This window comes from Leuciscus leuciscus, assembly GCF_965113295.1.
Source record: "Leuciscus leuciscus genome assembly, chromosome: 1".
In the NCBI taxonomy this organism is placed as follows: Eukaryota; Metazoa; Chordata; class Actinopteri; order Cypriniformes; family Leuciscidae; genus Leuciscus; species Leuciscus leuciscus.
This window is the reverse complement of record NC_138725.1, coordinates 401685-428069: the sequence shown is the minus strand read 5'-3', so window position 1 is coordinate 428069 and position 26385 is coordinate 401685. Positions and strand designations below refer to the sequence as shown.

General features: G+C 41.4%; 1 protein-coding gene and 1 long non-coding RNA gene across 3 annotated transcripts in view; one reads left to right on the top strand and one right to left on the bottom strand.

Annotated features, from left to right (window-relative positions):
* Positions 1-18023, top strand: part of LOC309480263 (uncharacterized protein) — a 179101-nt gene extending 161078 nt beyond the window's left edge. The window contains exons 1-7 of one of the 2 annotated variants that reach the window (XM_082144675.1): positions 13913-14512; positions 14638-14812; positions 15203-15517; positions 15615-15986; positions 17131-17190; positions 17336-17416; positions 17528-18023. In XM_082144675.1, the coding sequence (XP_082000801.1) occupies positions 14752-14812; positions 15203-15517; positions 15615-15986; positions 17131-17190; positions 17336-17416; positions 17528-17583 (945 nt within the window). In that variant the 5' untranslated portion in view covers positions 13913-14512; positions 14638-14751 and the 3' untranslated portion in view covers positions 17584-18023. Of the gene's footprint in view, positions 1-13912; positions 14513-14637; positions 14813-15202; positions 15518-15614; positions 15987-17130; positions 17191-17335; positions 17417-17527 lie in introns of those variants that run through there. The other variant, XM_082144674.1, reaches the window with a different exon arrangement.
* Positions 1-26385, bottom strand: part of LOC309480540 — a 188235-nt gene that overhangs the window by 44788 nt on the left and 117062 nt on the right. The window lies entirely within an intron of this gene.

The window sequence follows — 26385 nt, the reverse complement described above, 5'->3', positions numbered from 1 at the left end:
GATATTATTGATGTGATTGGCGATTTAGTTTCAAGCTGTTTTATTTGCCATGCCAACAATTTGCCAGCACTATCACCCTGCTCGTAAAATGTCTGTTTCAAGCGTAGAAGACTTGAGGCAGCTCTAAAAGCAGACTGCTTATCATATTCAGCTCTCAATAATAATAATTCTTTCTCCAATTGTGAATTATTAATATTTTCAGAATTATTTACTTTCGTTTGAAGGGCTCTTATTCTATTTTCCAACTGTAATCTAGTTTCCTGTGTCTTTTTTGATTTGGAACCTGTATAACTGATGATATGCCCTCTCAAGAAAGCCTTGAAAGCTTCCCATTTAACGCATGCAGTAGTTTGTGTAGTATTCATTTGAAAGTACTCATCTATCTGTTTTTCTAAATATTTCACAAAGATCCCCATCTTGGGGATATTTTGGGGATATTTAATTTAATTTTATCAATCAATAAATTTCTCTTGAAACAAACTTTGTTGTATTATGTTAACTTAATACTGTGAAGCTGCTTTGATACAATCTGTATTGTGAAAAGCGCTATACAAATATACTTGACTTGACTTGACTTGTAACCATTTATGTTGGAAATGCCATCTGGGTCGATCTCTTAATAATTGATCATCCCTGTAGACCAAACAGCATGGTGCATGATTCGAGATCACAATATTATCATAAGAGCAGTCAGAAATTTTAGATTGTAATTCTGTAGAAACAAGAAAGAAATCTATTCTAGAGTATGTCTTAAAAGTACCCGAATGACAGGAATAAGCTCTAATATTCGGTTTTATCTCTCTCCATATCCCCCCCCCCCCCCCCCCTGCTGTTGGTCTCCCGTTATTGCTAAGACCGGTCCACACCAGTGAGGATCAGTCAAACCACTCTCTTGTTCCAACCTACTCCAATTACTATTGCTGCTGCTACACTTTAACAAATATTAACTTATAACTCCTGCTCACTTCGATTAACACTCGGTTTGTTGTATGACAATAACCCCTTAATTTGTCTCATAATAATGTGACATCTTATGATCACTGTTGAATAGAAGTACACAGTCATGCTATATAATACACTTTTGTAAATATATAGCTTCAAACATTAGTACATAATACTTACGTGTCAGTCATTAAGTGGAATAAAATAATAAAAATAATAAAAAAAGGGCTTGTCATGGTTATTTGTGTCCTACCTACAACAAATCACATACCACATTAATTGGCTCTATTATCTTGTGTTCCTGTCTCTTCTTCATGTAAGTGTTTCTGGATTCTCCTGAGGAAAGCGTGTGCCTCAGCAGGGGTTTTAAAATAATGAGTTTTGCCCTCGTGAGTCACCAGCAGGGTCGCGGGATGAGACACTCCATGGCGAATACCCAGTTTACGTAGTTCCGCGCGAACTGGGTCGAACTTCTTCCTCAGCTGGGCAATTCCCGTAGCCAAATCTGGGTAGAAACGGACCTGTTGGTCTTCGTAATAAGCCTCCTTTTTCTCCCGTGCAGCGGTGAAAACTGCCTGCTTGTTCTTATAGTTGTGAAACCTCATTATCACGGTCCTCGGGCGCGATGCGTTGTCGTTCTTTGGTCCAATTCTGTGTGCTCTTTCCAAAATAATAGAGGACTGTAGCCCCTCTTTTTCCAACGCCTCGGGGATCCATTTCTCTAAAAAGGCACACATGTCCCCACCTTCAGCGCCCTCTGGCAAGTTCACAAGCCGTAGATTGTTTAAACGAGATCTGGCTTCTTAATCCATACATTTATCCTCCATGGTTTTGTTCTTAGCTTGTAACGTATTGACTTTAGCTTGCAGGCTAATTAGCTCGTCTTCCGCGGTGGAAATGCACTCCTCCGCATGGGACATGCGTTCACTGCAATCACTAATCTCCTTTTTCACATCTTGTAGAGTTGCTGCCAAACTATCAAGCCTAGAGGTGAACCCTGTTTCCATTGAGCCTAACTTTGCCAGTATTTGATCAGCTTTGGTGCCTGCTGGTTCATTTTCAATGTCAGTTTGCGTAGTCATGGCCTGGTTAACCTTAGTTGCTTCGTCACGAAGATTACATTCAAACAGGCTCGGCTGTCTGGTTGTCCCACCTTTCCCCTTCTGTGACTTTGCCGAGCTAGGCATCACACCTCAAAATCTTCTTCTATTTGAAACTGTAAGTGAGCAGGAGAGCTTTTTTCAAACTTAGTAGCGGAGCAGCAAAAAAAAAACACGTCTTCCTACATGGCCGCCATAACCGGAAGTCGCAGGTGCAGTTTTACCGTGGATTAATTTATGGAAGAATTGAATGCCGCTTAGATAACTTTTTATGGATCCGGCTTGGAGACCTTTGACTCTATGAAGATGAGATATGAATGAAGTAACTGTTAAAAGAGAAAATTCTAATGTATGAGGTTGTGAGAGAGGTGGAATGATTTGAACGATTTCCACGCGGTGTAATATGTTTGCAGGGTTCTGGGAGAAACTGCTTGGAGGATGGAATCGATGGACGTGTCCAGGAGGGATTTTAGCGGATGGTTTATGGGAAGATCAGCTGAGAATAAGGAGGTACTGGGGTTGGAGTGGGGTCTGCTTCTGGAGCCAGCATCCTGAATTTCTGAAAAGAGAAACGGGAGAGAGAGTCAGCAATTTGATTTTGAGCCCGTGGGACGTGTTTTGCAGTTATTAAGAACTGGTCACATGCGGAGATCCAGATGAGATGTCTGAGGAGTGGCATTAGCGCAGGTGAGCGAGAACGACCTTTTTTAATACAGTGTACGGTTACTTCGTTGTCGCAATGGATTTGGATGCTTTTGGTTGACCACTCTTTCCCCCATAGGGAAGCTGCGACAACGACCGGGTAGAGCTCGAAAAGGGCCGAGGAGGCTGAAGACTGGGGTGTGTCTAGGAGCTGAGGGGGCCAGGGAGACGCGAACCAGCATCCTTGGTAATAGCCGCCGAAGCTGATCGAGGGAGCTGCGTCTGTAAACAGTTTGATATCGAGGGGAGAGAGATAAAGTCGTCGTAAAAAAAAGTTAAGCCGTTCCACTGGTTAAGGAAATTAATCCATAATTTTAGCTCGTTTTTGGACTCGCCAGAAAGGATAATCCGATCATCCAGCGCATGAACGGATGAAGTGAGGGCGAGAAGATGCGCGATAAAGGGGCGGCCCTGTGGAATAATGCGCATAGCATAATTTAGGTGGCCCAGCAGCGAGAGAAGTTCACGTTTGGAACAATCTGTGCCGTCTGTAAAATTGGATGCGATTAAGATGATACGATCGATTTTTTTCCTTAGGCAGTGAGGCCTGGAATTTTACTGAGTCCAGATTGATGCCTAGGAACTCGATGGATGTAGTTGGACCCGATGTTTTCTCCTGGGCTAACGGAATCCCTAGCTCGGCGAAAACTTTTTGCACTGTGAGGAGGTGAGCCTCGGGGATGGCGTCGTATGGTGAAATTATTAGGAAATCGTCGAGCAGATGGAGAAGATGAGGAATTGCATAATTATTGGAAAGGATCCAACATATGGCTTCAGAGAGAGTGTCAAAGATTTTTGGGCTGCTTTTGCAACCGAAAGTTAAGTGCACGGCGAAATAATACTTTTTTCGCCAGTTTACACCGAATAAGTGCCACGAATCAGGGTGGATTGGCATTACTTTAAACGCAGAGGAGATATCTACTTTTGCTAGCCATGCGCCTCGTCCAGCTATTTTAATAATGGTTATGGCTTGTTCGATATCATGATAGTTGAGAGAAAATTCTTCGAGAGGGATGAGACTATTGATGCTCGGATATGGAGAATTATGGGGGGCTGAAAGGTCGATTATCAACCGCTTTTTTCCCGAGAATTTCCTGGTATCAGAATCAGAATCAGAATCAGAAAGAGCTTTATTGCCAAGTGTGCTTGCACCCACAAGGAATTTTTCTTGGTACTGAAGCTTCCAGTGCACATATACAAATACAAATACAACAAGAAACATAGTAATACAAATTCTAAGAATAAAATATATTTAAAAAAAATAAAAATAGTATAAAAAGTAAAAAAAGGGGTCACAGTTGGGTTTAGTCTGAATAAACATTTACAGATTATGAACATATTTACAGTATGTTGAGTAGTATGAATTATAATATAAATATAAATATCACCTGAGTTAGAGAATATTACACTAGACAGTGGGAGTCTAGTGCATGTTACAGATTATGAACATATTTACAGTATTTTGAGTAGTATGAATAATATAAATATAAATATCACCTGACTTAGAGAATATTGCACTAGACAGTGGGAGTATTGCACTTACAGGCATATGCATTGGGGGGCATGTTAAGTGTTCAGAAGGGAAATGGCCTGTGGAAAGAAACTGTTCCTGTGCCTGGATGTTCTTGTGGCCAGTGATCTGTGTCGCCGTCCTGACGGTAACAGTTCAAACAGGGGGTGACCAGGGTGAGTGGAGTCTGTGATGATTTTACCTGCTCTCTTCCTCACTCTGGAAGAGTACAGGTCCTGGAGGGTTGGCAAGGGGGCACCAATAATCCTCTCTGCAGTCCGGACTGTCCGTTGTAGTCTCCTGATGTCCGATTTGGTAGCTGAACCAAACCAGACAGTGATGGAAGTGCTTAAAACAGACTCAATGACAGCTGAGTAGAACTGGATCAGCAGCTCCTGTGGCAGATTGAACTTCTTCAGCTGGCGAAGGAAGTACAGTCTCTGCTGGCCCTTTTTCACAATGGAGTCAATGTGATTTGCCCACTTCAGGTCCTGAGAGATGGTAGAGCCCAGGAACCTGAATGACTCCACTGCTTCCACAGTGCTGTTCATGATGGTGAGAGGGGGGAGTGCTGGGGATTTTCTCCTGAAGTCCACAATCATCTCCACTGTTTTGAGCGTGTTCAGCTCAAGGTTGTTATAGCTGCACCAGACAGCCAGCTGTTCAACCCCCAGTCTGTAAGCAGACTCGTCACCATTTTGGATGAGACCGATGACGGTGGTGTCGTCTGCAAATTTCAGGAGCTTGACAGAGGGGTCTTTAGAAGTGCAGTCATTAGTGTACAGGGAGAAGAGCAGTGGGGAGAGAACGCACCCTTGGGGGGCGCCAGTGCTGATGGTGAGGGTCCTGGATGTGAGCTTCCCCAGTCTCACTCGCTGCTGCCGGTCCGTCAGGAAGCTGGAGATCCACTGACAGATTGAGGATGGCATGGAGAGCTGAGTCAGTTTGGCTGTGAGAAGATCAGGGATGATGGTATTGAAGGCCGAACTGAAGTCCACAAATAAGATCCGTGCATAAGTCCCAGGTCTGTCAAGATGTTGCAGGATATAGTGCAGTCCCATGTTGACTGCATCATCCACAGACCTGTTTGCTCTGTAAGCAAACTGAAAGGGATCCAGCAGGGGTCCAGTGATGTCCTTCAGATAGGCCAACACCAGTCTTTCAAACGATTTCATGACCACAGACGTGAGAGCGACAGGTCTGTAGTCATTAAGTCCAGTGATTTTAGTTTTTTTGGGAACCGGAATGATAGTGGAGCGTTTGAAGCAGCAGGGAACTTCACACTGCTCCAATGATCTGTTGAAGATCTGCGTGAAGACTGGGGCCAGTTGGTCAGCGCAGGCTTTTAGACAAGCAGATGAGATGCCGTCTGGGCCTGAAGCTTTCCTAGTCTTCTGTTTTTTGAAGACTCGGCTCACGTCCTCCACACAGACCTTAAGCTCAGGTTGGATGGCAGAAGGGGGGAGGAGAGGGGTTGCAGGAGGTGATGGTGGATGTGTGAAGTGCACATCAGAGCGGGAGTGAGGTGTGAGTCTGGGCTTCTCAAACCTGCAATAAAATGCATTGAGAGTGTCAGCCAGTTGTTGATTCTCCACAGATGGGGGGGATGGTGATTTGTAGTTGGTGATGTTCCTCAGGCCTCTCCAGACTGATGCCGGGTCGTTGGCTGAAAACTGGGTTTTCAGCTTTTCAGAGTAGCTTCTTTTAGCAACTCTGATCTCCTTTGTCAGTCTGTTTCTGGCCTGGTTATACAAGATTTTATCCCCACTTCTGTAAGCATCCTCTTTGGCATGACGAAGCTGTTTGAGTTTCCCAGTAAACCATGGTTTATCATTAGTGAATGATAAGAATGTCCTGGTAGGAATGCATGTATCCTCACAGAAACTGATATATGATGTTACAGTATCTGTGAGCTCATCCAGATCGGTGGCTGCAGCTTCAAAAACAGTCCAATCAGTGCAATCGAAGCAGGCCTGTAGATCCTGCTCTGCTTCATTGGTCCATCTTTTTACAGTCCTTATTACAGGTTTAGCTGATTTCAGTTTCTGCCTGTAGGTCGGTATAAGATGAACCAAACAGTGATCAGAGAGCCCCAAAGCTGCCCGTGGGACGGAGTGATACGCATTCTTTATCGTGGTGTAACAGTGGTCCAATATATTACTGTCTCTGGTAGGACATGTAACATGCTGTCTGTATTTTGGCAGTTCACGGGAGAGATTTGCTTTGTTAAAATCCCCAAGAATGATTAAAAGAGAGTCTGGGTACCTTTGTTCCATTTCAGCTATATGTTCAGCCAGCTGTTGTATCGCCGCGCTCACACACGCGTCTGGAGGAATGTAAACATTCGCGAGAATGAATGAGGAAAACTCCCGTGGCGAGTAGAAAGGTTTACAGTTCATGAAATGCACCTCTAAGTTAGGAGAGCACATCTTCTTCAGTGTTGTTACATCTGAACACCAACTTTCGTTAATGTAGAAACACAATCCACCACCTCTCGTTTTCCCCGTTAGTTCCGCGATGCGATCCGCTCGGAACAGCTGAAAGCCCGGCAGATGTAGTGCGTTGTCCGGTATGGCTTCACTCAGCCAGGTTTCAGTGAAGCACAGAGCAGCGGAGTTTAAAAAATCCTTGTTAGTGCGGGTGAGGAGAAGAAGTTCGTCCATTTTGTTAGGAAGAGATCGGAGATTTGCAAGATGAATACTGGGGAGTGCAGTGCGGAGGCCGCGCTCGCGGAGTTTCACCAGCGCGCCAGCGCGCTTCCCGCGTTTGCGTCTGACCGCGCGTTTGAACAACACCGCTGCCCCTCCGACGAGAATGTCCAGTAAAACGTCTGAGTAATCAAAATCTGTAGAAAAGTTGTCTGGTGTGTGTTTCCTAATGTCCAGTAGTTCGTCTTTGGTGAAACTGATAGGAAAAGAATGACTAAACGCAGAACAAACCAACAAAAACAACACAATAACTGGAGAGCTCCACACCGAGGCAGCCATCCGCGGCGCCATCTTGTTCGCAATGGTAGCCACGCCTATGGGGCTGATGCGAAATTTGTCGAACGGGGGAGCCTCGAAGAGGCCTATCATGAAACCGGATTCAATTTCTTTTTTAATTAGTTTATCTACTACTTCAGGCTCCGCTAAGGAGGACTGAAGATTAGCGCAGATGATGTTTTGCGTGGGATGACTTTCTACGCCGGGTTTAAAGCCTTGATTGAGACCTGTCAGTCAAGTCAAGTCAAGTCAAGTTGTAATAATTTGTAATAATAGACCTGTCAGCAAATAATTTGTCAAGTTGACATCTGGGTGGTGGGATAATTCCTCGGCCAGCGGAAAACATTCACAGGAGTCGAGAGATAGTTTTTTGCATTTTTATTGACAGATTTTTTGACTGGGCATACCACGCGGGCGTGTGCACCGCCACAGTAATCGCAGACATGAAGGAAACGACAGCCTTGTCTTGGGCATCTCCCTTCATTGAAGTTTCTACAAACTTGTCTGTCGGGTGCCATGTATGGTGCTCTGATCGAAAAATCTTCTCTTGCGGGTCGCGGAACGTAACTTGTGGATTTTATAGCATTCTGCTCTGGGCAGGGAGGGATCGAGGGATTGATTTGGGGGCATGCCGTGGTGACATGGATTGTGGATCTGCAGATTGCGCAGGAGATGTTTCGGCACCCGAGGAAGACTTGGTTATGGAGATCAGTGTCCAACGCTCCCCAATAGGGACACTGATTCCATTGGGAAACGCGGACGGCGCATTTTGCGGAAAACAACTTATGGTAAGTGTAAAAATGACTACCCCCATAAGACAACGCGAGCTCCGCTATGATAGAAAGATAATCGTTCAGCTCGCGCCGTCTATGGGGGAAAGTCGAGCATATGATTTCTGTATAGCGGCTGAAGGCAATACAGAATTCGGCCAGTGACAATGTACGTGATGAAACCTGTGAGTTATTTTTTAGAGTGACTGAAATATCGCCACAGTCCACTTGGCGATTGGACTCAGCTGGGGGAAACAAGGACAGGAAAGAACCCAAATCTACATCTGCACCTGCGAGGATTTGAGCTCTGATGTTGTTCGTCACTGGAGGAGGTTCTGCGTCAACTGCATTCGGAGGGGCTGGTTGAGGAGTGGCTGAGAAGAAAGAGAAAGGAGATCGCACTTGGAGGGGGTTAAAGGGAGGGAAAGTCGGGGGTTGTGGCCGTTTGCGGAGGCATCCTCGCGCAGAGATCGGCCCCCGGGATAGGTGGAGGAGGAATAAGATGAGCATAGTGTGGAAGGGGAAGGAAATGCGCCGGCGATTGACCGGCTAACGGAGGCATCCTCACGTTAGGGTGAGCACCTGGCGCTTGGAAAGGAGGAACACTGAAAGAAGTAGAAGGGAAGAAAAACATTTGGGGATCGTGTGTGAAAGTGGAATTGCAGAGATCTGGAGCGTGAGGTACCACGGTGGGAGGGGCTGAGGAGAGGAGTTGGGTTGGCGCCCTGGTCCGGGGCGCGGCCCAGGCTAGCGAAAGGTCTGCGACGACGTGGCGCGGGGGCGGGGCCCGGCGCTGCAAGTGAGGAAGGTCTAGACGCTGCGGGACGAGCGATCGGGGCCCGGCGGTTCGAGCCGATGGGATTGGAGCTGAAACAGAAGGGTGAGAAGATTGTAAGGTGACATAAATTAAACAATTCTGCTTTTTTTATCCTGCGGGAAAAATTTGCATCGGAATTAATTAAGGCTTGTCTCAGCCCCTTAACTGTCCACTTCCCTATGGGAGGGATATTTGGGTGAACTGAAAGGTGGGAAGGCGCGGAGGAAGACGATGAGGAAGATGATGAGTTCCTCGCTGGCGGTGGTGAGGGGAGTCTTCGGCGTCTCGGAGTATGCAGAGAGGATCTGGAGGGCCGGTGTCCCCTGTTTGAGGATGGAGGCTCGATGTTGTTGTTAGCTGCTGGAGAGGAAAAGGTCTCAGGATCGGCGGGTTGCGATGGAGACACCTCCGTGATGAAAGACTCATCGTCGGAGGGGAAGAGCTCTAACTCGGACATAACGGCACGAAGGCGGAGTCCGATGCTGAGAAATTAGTCATGAGACAGGAGGTAAGGGAAGGCTTTATTTATACTGGCTTCTTCTTGTGCTGATTGGATGATTACCTGAACATGCTCCTCCCGAACTTTGTTACATAAAACTTCATTTAATGCTGCTGTGAGGGTGTTTCTAATACAGCGGCTGTGGGAGTGATGACAAATTGACATATTTCTCTCTTCTGACAGCCGTTATCAATCTCTCGCTATTAAATATTAGGTACATTATTAGATGAATGTTAATTTCTCAAGAAAAAAAAAAAAATTATTCACCTAATGCTGTAAACACACTGAGAGCCCTGTCAGCTGGTATTAGTCTATTATTAAAGGTTAAAAATATCAACTCAAATATAAATACAATGCGTTTTTATTATGATAATGTTCTAATATTTTAATGATATATGTAAAAATATAATAAAATAAATATGTAATATTGTGCACAAATTTAGCAAAATACCTCTAGCTAATTTGTCAACTAGCATGCTATAGTCATTAAAGGGATAGTTCGCCCAAAAATGATATTTAAGCCATGATTTACTCACCCTCAAGCCGTTCGAGATGCATATGTCAATCTTTTTTCAGACGAACACATTTTCAGTTATTTTAGGAAATGTCTTAGATCTTTCAGTGGTTATAATGTGAGGCAATGGGGTCCAGCTGCTTCAAGTCCATCCATCCATCTCCATGAACGCGCACCAACCGCCACCGGAAGCCAGTTATTTTCGTTTATAAAGTTTTAAATATGTACATTTTTACGACAAAACCGCACGGATTACCCTCGGAAGGCCTTCGTTTATCCCCCTGGAGCCGGGTGGATTATTTTTGTAAGGATGCATGCACATTCTCGGACTTGAAGCAGCTGGACCCCATTGCCTCACATTATAACCACTGAAAGATTTAAGACATTTTTTAAAATAACTGAAAATGTGTTCGTCTGAAAAAAGATTGACATATGCATCTCGAACGGCTTGAGGGTGAGTAAATCATGGCTTAAATATCATTTTTGGGCGAACTATCCCTTTAATGTTCCTGAGGTAAATGTAACGTCTGTAGGTTATAGTGTTCTCCAGCTGTTATTGAGCTCTTCCACGGGTGAAAAACACTGACTGATGGATATTATGTATGAGGGATATACATTTCGGTAAGTTGTACTGTATCTTTCAACACACCTATTGTTCATTCGTGTTTATTTGCTATTAACTAGTAGTGAAGAGTAAGAGATGATCGGTTCAGGCGATACAGCGATCTGTCACGTCACATTTACAAGTGCCAAAACCGTATTTATTGTTGAATTTCGTGATAAAATGGACAGAATCTGAGAGCTGAGAGTGTGTTTCATATCAATAGTAACCTTGTCTGTCGGTGTCAGTCCTCTTTGCTTCATGATTTTCCTCTGCGTGAGAAACTGGATGTGTGTCGTGAGAGCGAGTGAAAAGTGTCGATTGCCTGATTCTCAGCATTGGCAGCCCTGCATGAAGTCAAATTAATCTCCATAACACACCACTGAGGATTTGTTCTGCATGATATCAGCATTGACCAGCAGGTGTCGCTGTGTGCATTCCAAACCTGGAGAAATCAACCACTTTTACACACATCAGGCTGGAAAGCTTTAAAGCTTCATGAAGCTTCATCTCACCATCACTACCTTCAGGTTCACTCAGCTCAACAGTTATACGCTATATTAGCAATAATGATTATTTTGGGAGACATGGATGAGCTTTGATTGGTGGTTCCCATCATGCACTGCAACATTAGGCTTTATGTTTATTTCACCAGTGATGGTTGGTTGGTCAGATGAGAGGAAGTTAATAACCACAGGAGGAGCTGATGGTGTTTAAAGGAGGAGCTGTAACTATATATAATGAAGAGGAAGACTGACAGAAACAGAAAATGGCTGATAAGTGTGATCTGTGTCTGCTGGGACTGATCATTCTCTCTTCACTTCTCACAGGTAAAGAAATCTGTATTTTCTCTAAAGACATTTAGTGGAATTAGTCTTTAACCCCCTCCTTGCGGGTCGCGGAACGTAACTTGTGGATTTTATAGCATTCTGCTCTGGGCAGGGAGGGATCGAGGGATTGATTTGGGGGCATGCCGTGGTGACATGGATTGTGGATCTGCAGATTGCGCAGGAGATGTTTCGGCACCCGAGGAAGACTTGGTTATGGAGATCAGTGTCCAACGCTCCCCAATAGGGACACTGATTCCATTGGGAAACGCGGACGGCGCATTTTGCGGAAAACAACTTATGGTAAGTGTAAAAATGACTACCCCCATAAGACAACGCGAGCTCCGCTATGATAGAAAGATAATCGTTCAGCTCGCGCCGTCTATGGGGGAAAGTCGAGCATATGATTTCTGTATAGCGGCTGAAGGCAATACAGAATTCGGCCAGTGACAATGTACGTGATGAAACCTGTGAGTTATTTTTTAGAGTGACTGAAATATCGCCACAGTCCACTTGGCGATTGGACTCAGCTGGGGGAAACAAGGACAGGAAAGAACCCAAATCTACATCTGCACCTGCGAGGATTTGAGCTCTGATGTTGTTCGTCACTGGAGGAGGTTCTGCGTCAACTGCATTCGGAGGGGCTGGTTGAGGAGTGGCTGAGAAGAAAGAGAAAGGAGATCGCACTTGGAGGGGGTTAAAGGGAGGGAAAGTCGGGGGTTGTGGCCGTTTGCGGAGGCATCCTCGCGCAGAGATCGGCCCCCGGGATAGGTGGAGGAGGAATAAGATGAGCATAGTGTGGAAGGGGAAGGAAATGCGCCGGCGATTGACCGGCTAACGGAGGCATCCTCACGTTAGGGTGAGCACCTGGCGCTTGGAAAGGAGGAACACTGAAAGAAGTAGAAGGGAAGAAAAACATTTGGGGATCGTGTGTGAAAGTGGAATTGCAGAGATCTGGAGCGTGAGGTACCACGGTGGGAGGGGCTGAGGAGAGGAGTTGGGTTGGCGCCCTGGTCCGGGGCGCGGCCCAGGCTAGCGAAAGGTCTGCGACGACGTGGCGCGGGGGCGGGGCCCGGCGCTGCAAGTGAGGAAGGTCTAGACGCTGCGGGACGAGCGATCGGGGCCCGGCGGTTCGAGCCGATGGGATTGGAGCTGAAACAGAAGGGTGAGAAGATTGTAAGGTGACATAAATTAAACAATTCTGCTTTTTTTATCCTGCGGGAAAAATTTGCATCGGAATTAATTAAGGCTTGTCTCAGCCCCTTAACTGTCCACTTCCCTATGGGAGGGATATTTGGGTGAACTGAAAGGTGGGAAGGCGCGGAGGAAGACGATGAGGAAGATGATGAGTTCCTCGCTGGCGGTGGTGAGGGGAGTCTTCGGCGTCTCGGAGTATGCAGAGAGGATCTGGAGGGCCGGTGTCCCCTGTTTGAGGATGGAGGCTCGATGTTGTTGTTAGCTGCTGGAGAGGAAAAGGTCTCAGGATCGGCGGGTTGCGATGGAGACACCTCCGTGATGAAAGACTCATCGTCGGAGGGGAAGAGCTCTAACTCGGACATAACGGCACGAAGGCGGAGTCCGATGCTGAGAAATTAGTCATGAGACAGGAGGTAAGGGAAGGCTTTATTTATACTGGCTTCTTCTTGTGCTGATTGGATGATTACCTGAACATGCTCCTCCCGAACTTTGTTACATAAAACTTCATTTAATGCTGCTGTGAGGGTGTTTCTAATACAGCGGCTGTGGGAGTGATGACAAATTGACATATTTCTCTCTTCTGACAGCCGTTATCAATCTCTCGCTATTAAATATTAGGTACATTATTAGATGAATGTTAATTTCTCAAGAAAAAAAAAAAAATTATTCACCTAATGCTGTAAACACACTGAGAGCCCTGTCAGCTGGTATTAGTCTATTATTAAAGGTTAAAAATATCAACTCAAATATAAATACAATGCGTTTTTATTATGATAATGTTCTAATATTTTAATGATATATGTAAAAATATAATAAAATAAATATGTAATATTGTGCACAAATTTAGCAAAATACCTCTAGCTAATTTGTCAACTAGCATGCTATAGTCATTAAAGGGATAGTTCGCCCAAAAATGATATTTAAGCCATGATTTACTCACCCTCAAGCCGTTCGAGATGCATATGTCAATCTTTTTTCAGACGAACACATTTTCAGTTATTTTAGGAAATGTCTTAGATCTTTCAGTGGTTATAATGTGAGGCAATGGGGTCCAGCTGCTTCAAGTCCATCCATCCATCTCCATGAACGCGCACCAACCGCCACCGGAAGCCAGTTATTTTCGTTTATAAAGTTTTAAATATGTACATTTTTACGACAAAACCGCACGGATTACCCTCGGAAGGCCTTCGTTTATCCCCCTGGAGCCGGGTGGATTATTTTTGTAAGGATGCATGCACATTCTCGGACTTGAAGCAGCTGGACCCCATTGCCTCACATTATAACCACTGAAAGATTTAAGACATTTTTTAAAATAACTGAAAATGTGTTCGTCTGAAAAAAGATTGACATATGCATCTCGAACGGCTTGAGGGTGAGTAAATCATGGCTTAAATATCATTTTTGGGCGAACTATCCCTTTAATGTTCCTGAGGTAAATGTAACGTCTGTAGGTTATAGTGTTCTCCAGCTGTTATTGAGCTCTTCCACGGGTGAAAAACACTGACTGATGGATATTATGTATGAGGGATATACATTTCGGTAAGTTGTACTGTATCTTTCAACACACCTATTGTTCATTCGTGTTTATTTGCTATTAACTAGTAGTGAAGAGTAAGAGATGATCGGTTCAGGCGATACAGCGATCTGTCACGTCACATTTACAAGTGCCAAAACCGTATTTATTGTTGAATTTCGTGATAAAATGGACAGAATCTGAGAGCTGAGAGTGTGTTTCATATCAATAGTAACCTTGTCTGTCGGTGTCAGTCCTCTTTGCTTCATGATTTTCCTCTGCGTGAGAAACTGGATGTGTGTCGTGAGAGCGAGTGAAAAGTGTCGATTGCCTGATTCTCAGCATTGGCAGCCCTGCATGAAGTCAAATTAATCTCCATAACACACCACTGAGGATTTGTTCTGCATGATATCAGCATTGACCAGCAGGTGTCGCTGTGTGCATTCCAAACCTGGAGAAATCAACCACTTTTACACACATCAGGCTGGAAAGCTTTAAAGCTTCATGAAGCTTCATCTCACCATCACTACCTTCAGGTTCACTCAGCTCAACAGTTATACGCTATATTAGCAATAATGATTATTTTGGGAGACATGGATGAGCTTTGATTGGTGGTTCCCATCATGCACTGCAACATTAGGCTTTATGTTTATTTCACCAGTGATGGTTGGTTGGTCAGATGAGAGGAAGTTAATAACCACAGGAGGAGCTGATGGTGTTTAAAGGAGGAGCTGTAACTATATATAATGAAGAGGAAGACTGACAGAAACAGAAAATGGCTGATAAGTGTGATCTGTGTCTGCTGGGACTGATCATTCTCTCTTCACTTCTCACAGGTAAAGAAATCTGTATTTTCTCTAAAGACATTTAGTGGAATTAGTCTGGAAAGAGTTCATTTGAACATGCTCAGTTTATTCTTGCACACATTCACGTTGTGATCTCAGAGTTGTGTATTGATACACACAGATCATACTGTATTATTCCTGATACTGGACATAGTGTCACTCAAACATCTGATGATGAAGAATTATCTTCATATTAAGAGTGTGTCAGTGATTTGAACAGCTCTCTGATAAAGACCAATAGTTTATTCTGGAGAGTGTGTTGTTTGCTTTAAGTAAGGAAAAATACTATGATTTAAAACTTCTGCTTTTTATGCTGGTGTGTTTTATGGTTTCATTTATTAATATATATCATAATGACCACTGAGATATACTGTGTTTCAGGAACCAGTGGAGTGACTTATGAAGTGTTCATCAGTTCTGGTGAAAATGTGCGTCTGCCCTGTAATAAAACTCTTTCTGACTGCAAATCTAAAACTACATGGACCTACTTTAAGAGACATTCAGGGAGAGTTGAACTGATTACTGGAGGGATAAAGAATAAAGACACAGAGAGACATGAGAGACTGAGTCTGGAGTCTGACTGCTCTCTGAACATCAAGAATGTCACAGGAGAAGATTCTGGATTATACACCTGCAGACAATATGTGAATGGAGAACAAGGACCTGATGCTGATGTTTATCTGCATGTTCTTCATGGTAAGTTTATGATTATGTGGTCAATTTAAAAAGGGCAGATTCTCCCTTTAAACTCAGATGATGATTGAAGAGTCTGTGATTTGTGTCTTGTGTTCAGTTTCAGTGTCTCCATCATCATCATCATCATCATCATCATCTTCATCATCATCATCATCTTCATCCTCACAGACTGAGATCAGTCCTGGCCGCTCTGTGACTCTCTCCTGTCAGGTGTATTCTGCATTCTCCTGTTCTAATTGGGTCTATTCTGGGATAGTTGAGCTGTTGTGGGTGAATCAGACTGGTGTTGATCTGAAGACAGACTCCAGATATCAGATATTATCATCATCAGATCAATATCAATATCTCTGTATCATCCTCACTCTGACTACAACACTCCTGAATGAAGATGACAACAGAGAGTGGAGATGTCAGCTTACTCACAGAGATCAACTCCAGACCTCAGTCAGATACACTGTCAAGTATTCAGGTGAGAAAACACTCTTTTCTGACAGATTTGTGAAAACTTCCACAGATTGGCTCTACTCTTTCTGATGGCTTCATACGTTTTGGAGTTGTAAAATATTAGTGGTCAAAGTCATAAACTGCATAACAATCCTTATAATTCCCAATATTGGCCTCCTACATGGGTCATACATGATATATTGCATAAATCAGACGAGTGTATTAAAGCCTAGTATGACCCATGTAGGAGGTCGGGTTTAGGAATTATAAGGCTTATGTCCTTCATTCAAGCTGAAGGTTTATTTGCAGAAGCTCAACTGTGTTTCACTCTCATATAAACCAGGAATAAATTATACAGTAACACAGTAATACAGTTATACAGTAATACAGTACAGTCTCTTCTCAACTACTGCCACTGTAAACTGTGATGATGGAACACAAACTGCATGTCATGATCGATATGAAAATATGATGTTTAATAAATAATAAATAGGTTTATTTTTGGTGAATGGCGATAGTCATTTTCTGTCATGATTCTGCCATCTAGTCCTTGTCATTCTTTAATCCTTGAGGCAGGATCATGACAGACCCATGTTTTGTGTACAAGCACATGGCCATTTGTTTGGGCCATGTGCTTGTGTTGTCTCGTTCTCTTGCCCCGCCCCCTTGTTATCCTTGTTTTGTCATTATTGCTTTACCTGTGTCACCTGTTGTGTTATCATTAGTCTCCCTATTTAATACCCTTGTGTTTGCTGTCTTGTGCTGGTTCATTATTACATGTTATCATTCCTTCTCTGTGAGTACCCTGTCAAGAGAAAGTTCTGTTTCTGTATTAGCTGTTTGTTAGTAGTCTAGTTATGTCAAGTCATAGTCTAGTTTAGTCACTCGTTGTCCTGTCTGTGTTTTGCCCCCTCGTGGGTTTTGTTTTCCCCATTCTTTGTCATCAATAAACCTTGTGTGTAGTGCATTCTGTCTGTGCTTGGGTTCATCTCTGTAGCCACATAACATTCTCCTCCTGACAGCTTGAGAGTGAAGTAAGAAGATAATAGATGACAGACTCGTGCACATATTCATCATTTCTGTGATGTGAAGCTCCAGTATTATGTGATGATGATGTTGTGTATATGTGGCATTATGTGTTGAACTGAACTAACAGACGTGATCCACAGATCCAGCTGATACAGCATCAGAAACTGAAGTCAGTGTGACTGCTGGATCATTATACAGAGGTACGACACGTTCATTTATACTGACAGCTTTATAACATTAAACTATCAGTCAGTCTGTAAATGCTTCATCAATAACTGTTGATAGTTGAATACCCTTGACTTCAGTCATGTACAGTTTCTCTTCTTCCTCTCATGTTTCCTGCAGTGATTGTGATTATTGTTGAGATGGCAGTGTTTGCTGCTCCTACTGTGATTCTTCTTCAGATCATCTGTGCAAGAAGAGCTGGTGAGTTTTGAGCCGCACACAATCTGATGATTCACACTCATCTGATCTGGAACAATCTGCAATCATGATAAAAACACATACGAGAGGTCAGTCAATGCTTTTATTTTGCAGGGAGGAAGGACTCGAAGCACCCAGAGGAAATAGAGATGCCGACAATATTAGAATAAAATACTGATGAGTTTAGAGCCAATCTGCAGCAATATTTACAATAGCAAAAACTTACAGAGGATTGTTCATTGTTTTATTTTCTTCTCAGAAAACAGAGAAAAAACTCTGAGCACTTATAGTGACATAATCAAGTTTAGTTTAAAATGTTTTTTTTTACATATAAAAAGCCAGATTTATTTTCATTTATATGGATGTTATGGATATATTTGCCTACAGTGTTGAAAGTCATTCTCTTGCGCTTCATATGTAAACTGCTTTAAATATAATATTAATACAGTAATGGACAGACTCAGACTGTATAATCTCTCTCTGTTCTGTGTGATGGAGCTGATTTGAGGATTCTTGGATCTTGTCTGTTCATTCCTGTTTTTAGCATCTTTTTTCATTTTGAATGATTGCTATAATTTTCTTAATAAACCTCTGCAGTTGTGTTTAATAAGTCTCCTTTCCTGAGATGTTTGTTATGAATATGTTAATTCCCCTTCATGAGCTGGTAATGTATCTGTAAGTCCACTGAAGCGAGTTGTAGTTGAGAACCCGCTTCAATAACCGAGAGCTAGATATTGGGTCTTAAACACCTCACGACACCCTGAAGGACCCACTGAGAGGTCAGACTTGAAGCACTGTTCCTGAGATGCTCTTCTTGGTGGTTAACTGTAAGCAGCAGACAGATCCAGCAAGAGGAGAACTGAGGATTCGGAGGCTCCTCTTGCCAGTCTCAGAGCTTCAATAACCGAGAGCAGGGCCGTCTCAGTTTAGTGGCGCTTCTGAAGCCAGACTGGTTGTTGTCCAGGAGGATGTTCTGTGTGAGAAATGTAGATAGTTGGTCGAAAACGACTCGTTCAAGTGTTTTAGCAAAGTGGTCCAGAAGTTCAGGGAGGCGGAAGTTAAATCAGTGGTGCTTGAGAAATACATCCCAGATCTTCCAGAGCATTTGTAGTGTTGATAAAGGAGTCTGGATCTGATATATTTCTCAAGGCTGGAGAGAGTAAAGCAGAACGTTATAATCCATGTGTAGAAAATGTGTTCAGAGCAGATGTGTGTTGAGCCAGTGTGGTTAACAGTATACACACGTCTCAGACGTTTCACACATGTAAAGCAACACTTCACAGTGGGACAGTTTCACCAACAGCAACTCTAGCAGAATGTAAACACTGAGTTGGTCAGAACAGAGGAAGTTAATAACCACAGGAGGAGCTGATGATGATAAAGTCTTTACAAATGCTCACATAATATGAGCATTTTAGAGCTTATAATATGAATAATGCTCAACGTTAAGTATGAAGTAAATGAATGATGATCAAAAACAACCGCTAACAAATCTGGATAAACAGAATCACACAAGAATTAGACAAAATACAAATATAGAAATAAAAGAGCAATGAACTAGACTCTTACCTGTCATCCCTATTTATGAGCAAACACTGGGAGATTACATAAGCTTGAATGATTGCAGCTCATGAATGCTTTAGACTACCGTCCTAGCCATGGTTTCTTTTAAAAGACACTTAGGAGGTTTTGGTCAAGTCAAAGTAAGTAGCAATATAACTGAAAAACATTTATTTTAAGCACTTTACTTGCAGATTAAACAAGCAAAACGACCCACAGTGTTAGTGTTTGCAGTAAAGAGCTATATTAGAATAACACACACACATCAGTGTCTGCCATGAAAAGTCGTTAACTTAAGATTTCACTCATTTCTTTCTAAATCATATACGTTGTGAATGCTAATAACAAAACTAAGATATGTAACTGCCTGCATCATGACGTGATTATAATACTTCACCATAACGTGTTATTTATGCATGACAGCACAGTGTTTAAATTAGACCAACAACATTTTGAAGACCATTTCATTTTCCGTTGATGTCACCTTTGTTCTCATAAACATATTGTAACCTAAAGTAAGCTAAAAGGATGTTAATTGGCATAAACATGAGCAAAGTGTGCTCTATTTATAATCACTAAAAAGCTGTCACTCATCTCAGACTCACTGCATTGCGATCTCACAGAGTTCTGTTATAATCAATGAAGCTGTCTACACTGCATAATTAAATTGCATAACTTAAACGCCTCTGATTGGCCATCGCGTTCAGGAGATCAACAGACGTGTCTGTGATTGGCTTCAGAGCTCAACGCTGCAAAAACACACTGTAAATAGAAACCTTTAAATGCAGCAAACTCCACCTTCTTGAATTGACATCCACAGTCAGATCCAATGCCATGAGGATTTCAGGGTCTGCTGAAAACTGATGTCAGGAAGTTTATCACATTTGTGCTTGTGACTGAAGACGTCAGTGCTACTTCTGGCCACTTACTGTGATAGTCAATCCATGTCATGATGTAACGACAATCCCAGGTTAGGGACTCTTTGTGTTTTATTTAAGGGGCCACCGGAGGACTTTTGAGATATATAGTCAAAATAGACTTGATCCTCCCTTCGCTAGCAATAAACTTTTCTATGACCCTCCAAAATGATTGTGAAAAAAGGCATGACCCTCCCCGATAATGTATTGATTACTTCTGTACTGGTTTGTGCTTGGCAAAGATGTTCAGATAGCCATTGTTTTTTTTACAACTATGGCAATCGACTTACGCCCGTTTCACACATACTCCGTTTGCAGTGCGTATGCGGTGCGTATTTATTTCCGTACCCATGTTATCAGGTTAGAGCTTTCACACTGCACACGGATGCGGTCCGGCAATGCGTTCCAGGAGCGGTGCGTATACAGCAGTATGGAAAGCCAAGAGGGCCAAAAACACGTGAATTAAATGAGCGCCGAATACGCGTGACAAATAAGTGCGTTAAATATGAGTATTCAACACGTAAATACACGTGAAATACACATTAAAAATCAGTTTGAACAGGTCAGTGTCATTGGCTGCTGAAGACTTGGGTCAAACCATTTCTGTGAGCTTAGGGGGGTGTACCATTCATAGACTAGGCTATCACCATTGAACATGCTATAGATCAGCTTATTCAGCCTGTTTATTTTGACCTTTTTTTTGTATAACCTATAGAAATAATATATTTAAATTGCGGTTTTATGAAAATTGATACAAATAAAATTGGCTTGTTTTTCTCCACTCATGCCTTTTTGTAAAGGAACACATTAGTGGACATTATACCTTTAACATCAAAGCATTGACATTTGTGTGTAAATCAGTTCCAGTGGAGGTAAGCAATCAATGCAGGTTTAAGATACAGACAGCATGTGGACATTCTTGCAGGACCTGTTGGTAGTCCGGCTATTGATGCACTTCAAACTGTAATTAACCCTCTGAGGTCGAGAAACGCGCCGACGCGTTTTGCTGGATTTTTTTCACATAGCAGCAACATAAACTTAAATTACTCCGTCATTTATGGTTATACAGAAAAAAGAAATATAAAAAAAGAATCTGTGATATTTCTACTTTTGTATGTGTCCACTTACAATCAAATCAAAACATTGTGCTTTTGTAAAATAAAGAAAATAAACAGGGTGTGCGTTCTGCCTCTCCGTCGCGGTGAACTTTTTTTTCTTGAGCACGTCTATAAACTGAAACAAAACTCAGCGAATACTTCTCACACATTTATGAGCCATATACCTTTATAAACATTTAAGTGTGTACTTTTAAATGATCGGATTCAAACTGAAAACAAATATTCTCTGTTTAAGTAATTTGTATAAAACCAACAGGATGTCCAGTATCTCAAACGCTTGCTAATTACTTTTTAATTCGACACGCCCACTCGCGCAAAAGAGATTCACATGCAAATCTCCACATGGAACGCGAACGCCCTCGTTACCTCAAACACAAAACACCAAAACACTTCACAAGTCTCTGCTTTTCGTCGAGTTTGGAAGACACGTCTGAGCTTACATTGGATTTAACTCAGAAGAAGAAGAACGCGATTTGAAGACAAGAAAGATGTAAGGTAAGAAATTCGTACTTATTAGTTTATGGTATTGTTGCATAAACTTCACATTGCAGTTGAACTGTTGCTAGATATATGGTGAATATTATACTATTTAGACCCGTGTTTACTGTTAAATACTGTTTGTGGATATCTGCTCAAACATAGATATGTATAACCATAATGTTTAATATTTTGGAGCGCGATCGCGTTTGAATGTAGGCTATCATATTTTGGAGCGCGCTGTGGGTTTGAATGGATCATATTTTGGAGCGCGATTGCGTTTGAAAGGAAAAACGCACCAAACATTAGGCTTTATGTTTTTACTATTATCTCATTTCATATCATCATAACGAATGGAAACATTTGAAGTAACATATGATAATCAATATATTTTTCTCTAGCGTAGTTGTTCTTGAAATCTTTTGGAAGATTTAATTTATTGTTATTATTATTTTATGCAGCACTGCGTAGCCTATGCCTACAAGGCACAACAGACCTGGTGTTCATTATATATTGTTGGAAACGTGTGTGTGTATTCTGTGAATTTTAAAAAGAAATTTTAACCAGAAAAATCTCAAATCTATTCCCAAAATCGTGCATCCCTATAGTTTCTCTTGATATCAGTATGTTCACAGTTTTTTTTCTTTTTTTTTTTCTTTCAGGGACCAGATGCAACTGAGTCCTGCTGACTTCAACATTCACATGAGTCTCTGTACATGAACATGGTAAAGTGAAAATCAAACACCTTGGAAATGAAAGGTATGTACAATGTTTTTAGGAATGGCACAAAGGTCTCTGTCTTTGGATCATTGTTTTCAATGTGCTCTTTTGTCATTTGTTGTGTATTTTTGGATTGTGTTGTGTTGTAAATAAATCCAAACAATCTAAAAGCCATTCTTTTTTAAATCTCCTCATTCTTTGTGCAAGGTTGCTCTGAATGACAGGGCCTGATCGCTCCTAATAGGGCAGTTAGGGGAGTGTCTTTGTCTTTCTCAGGTGTTAAGAGCTTACATATTCATGAGATGATCACGCCTCTTCGCATATGGCTTTGTCACACAAAACACGTCTTAGAAATTTTAAATCAATATATTGTCTTATCTGAATGAGCAGTCAGGGTGATTTTCACATAGTTTTGGAGCAAATATTCTAGGCTACGTCATACAATTTTCAAAAGTCTTGTGAAGAAATAATCAGTATGGGTTTCATGGCCTTATTTCAGTGAGAATTTTTTTTTTTGTATTTTCACAAACCACGCATAAATGTCATGATCTCAAAACTACAAACTTTTACATACATGCTGCTGATATATTATTGTAGCAGAGTTTGTGCTGAATACAGTGTAATTAGACTTTAGCCATGAAAATGTCACTAGTAACAGAAAAAAACACAAATGTCAGAGCATGTCAGAACACCTCCAGGGCCCAGAAAACAGCTCAGACCTCAGAGGGTTAATATTCTGCAACAGTAATATTCTATTGTCTCTTTAGAATAAATTCTATAAATCTCTGGCTGGGCTGGGCCCTTGGTCAAGCATTTGTGTTACGAAATGCAACGCGTCAAGTGCGTGACACATGCCTCCTCCACTCGCACATCACACCAGGGCCGGGATAATAGGCTTTTTTTATTTTGTTTAAAAAATGTTCTATATTCTAAAACCTTGTCTTATTATATTAGAGTAGAAGGCCTACTCCTCCTAGGCCATCCTAAGTTCATTCTTGTTCATTTTCTGTGAACATCACAAACAAGGTTGTTGTTTAACTGATATTCATTACAATTGCATTGATCAAGAACCACATGGTTCGTGGTCAAAATGAACACAGATTGACATGAAAATATAATAATCTCAACATAAATGCATTTAATTAAATAAAATGTAGTAATCTCACTATAAATGTATTTCATTAAAAACTCCTATTTTTCACAGTCATCTTCTTACTTTAAGACCGGGGTAAAGCAAGGAAAACTACAATTTACAACAAGGCGACATTATGAACAACACTCGTCTCATTCGTGGAGGCGGAAAAACAAGTTCTTTGTGATATGCAAGATTTATTGTATTAAAATTTAAATGCAAAAGAAAAGGCATGAGAGTCGGCTGTTTCTGTTAATTTTAAGTTTTAATTTAAAATGTTTGCGATTTTTAATATAAGTACATGGTTAAATATTTTACCACTTGCTTGAGCAACTTAATATATAAATCTACATAGAAGTAACGTATAGAATAATACGTTGTTTAAATTGTGTTTAAACATGAATACGTCTATTAAAGAGTGTATATGTGTACAAAGAGAAACGCAATGCTGACTAAACTTTTTTTTTTTTAATAAGTTGCTGATAAGTGGATTTGAAATAAAAATGGTGAGTAAGTGTTTGTGGTACAGCCGTGGATCAGTTACACACTGCAAACGCAGCATATGTGAAAGCACTATAGCGTGCTGCTCCTGCACTACACACACACTGCACACGGAGGATGTGTGAAACGAGCGTTAACCTCTGCTTTCTCATCTTAAGGCGGGCGTACACGGTGCGATTTTTGCTGCTTTTACGAGCTCGCAGATGTTTTTTTTTTACTCGGGAGAAATCGAGGGGAATCGGTGATGCTCGCATGGTCGTGGCTCGCAGCGTGTGAGGAATTACGAGCACGTTACGAGCACCTCCCTGACCTCCCGATAATTTTTTAAACATGTTTAAAAAAATTCGGGGAGTCGGCCCGATTTTCACCAGCTGTCCCCTATTGCCAGATCATACACAACCACGTCAATGGGGCTACACCTCAGTGGCCGTGCACGCACGTACACGCACGCACGCACGCACGCACGCACGCACGCACGTACACACACACGTCTATATTACTAACAGGGGACTATCACTCTACACTGGCCAAGAGGGGACTAGCGTTTCTGGTCATTTTGAAGAAACAAAAATGACATACAAAATTTTCTTTTAAGCTCTTTTTTCATAATATAACTTCAAATATGCATTTTTTTATTTTAAAAAAAAACATGCCAAGTGGGGACCTGAAACTCTGAACGATCTCTATCTATACAAGTGGGGACTTGATAGCCTGCAATGGAGCTGTGTGTGTGTGAACAGTGAAGTGAACTGGCAGTGAAGTCTGTCTTCATTATATATATATATATATATATATATATATATATATATATCATCAGTTATCAAACATTTAAAAATGATTTTTTTTAGGGAAGACCATTTAAATCTACAACGTGGTAAAAAATACACACGGCCCGACGGCAACAGTTCAAAAGCAGAGGCGAGAATATCCTCTTATCATTCATAATATTATTTTTCTTATTTAACGCTCTCTCTTCATAGATACTTTCTATGCTTGGTTATGCAGTCCCTAACAATTTACTTGTTACTATTCTTAATAATTTCTTCTGTACCTCAGTAGCAGTTCCATACCAACAAATAATACAGAATATCATAACACTTTCAATGAAAGCACTATAAAACATCAGAAGCTTTATGTTGTGGATATTACAGCAAAGTTATTGCTTTAAGAAATTAATTCTCTGTTGTGGCCTATTAATTAAAACATAATTTCTACTCTAAAAAATCAATAGACATGTCATTTTTTTTTCTGTTTCCTTTGTTTCTAGGATGTTGATGTACAGAGATATTCAGTGTTTGAAATATTGCTAAATTTAAATGCAACCAAACATATGTCGTTCGTTACCATCCAACAGTGGACCTTTCTTTAAGATCTAATTCAAAACTTTTGAGTTGACTTGCTGCATCTGGTCATTTTGAAGAAACAAAAATGAAATACACAATTTTCTTTTAAGGTCTTTTTTCATAATATAACTTCAAATATGCAAAAAATAATAATATTTTAAACATGCCAAGATGGAATATCAACTCTGAAGTGGGGACTCGCAATAGCCTGCAATGGAACTGTGTGTGTGTGAACAGTTAAGTCTGTCTTTATTTTGTAAATATAGTTACAAAATAAAGACAGACTTAATTGAATTGAATTGCTTGAGGAAAGACCATTTAAATCTACAACGGGGAAAAAAATACAGACGGCCCGGCAGCAACAGTTCAAAAGCAGAGGCGAGAATATCCTCTTATCATTCATAAAATAATGTTTTTTCTTTCTATGCTTGGTTATGCAGTCCCTAACAATTTACTTGCCATTGTTATGTGTCATTGCACACACACATACATATCTATATTACTAACAGACCAATGTCGCTCTACACTGGCCGAGTGGGGACTTTCGGAAGTGTGTGTGTGTGTGTGTGTGTGTGTGTGTGTGTGTGTGTGTGTGTGGTGAAGTCTGTCTTCATTATGTAACTATATATATATTAGTATATTATACACTGTAAAAACTAAAGGAGCCTCAAATATCCTGTCGGATTCTCAAGGAACTTCAAAATGTAATTTAAGTGCCTCAAAGCTCTTTCTCCTATAGTAGGGTTACTGGAGGAGCATTGACAATCTTTGAGGTTCTTGCTGGAACTTATGGGATCCTTTAAGCACTTTGTATTTAGTTCAGAGGTTCTGGAGTCACCTTTTCATTACCATGAGACCTCGAAGTGCTTTGGGGGAAAATAGAGGAACTTGAATGCGATAAAAGGGTTATTGGAAGATCTTTTAACATTTAAGTGGTTCCTGGAAGATCTCTTATGTTAAAGCCAGCATCTGGAGGAACCCAATGGTTCTGTGAGGCCAGAATGAGAATATTATTATCCTATTATTATTATTATAGGCTACTTAAGTTTGATTCAGTATACATACCCAGGTGAAAAAAGACGTACTATTAAAAATGTACTTGAGTGTGTTTTTAGTATGCCTACAATACAAATATACTTTAATGCATTTTTAATACATTTAACAGTAGCCTACGTCTTTTTCACCTGGGTAGCTTACATTTATT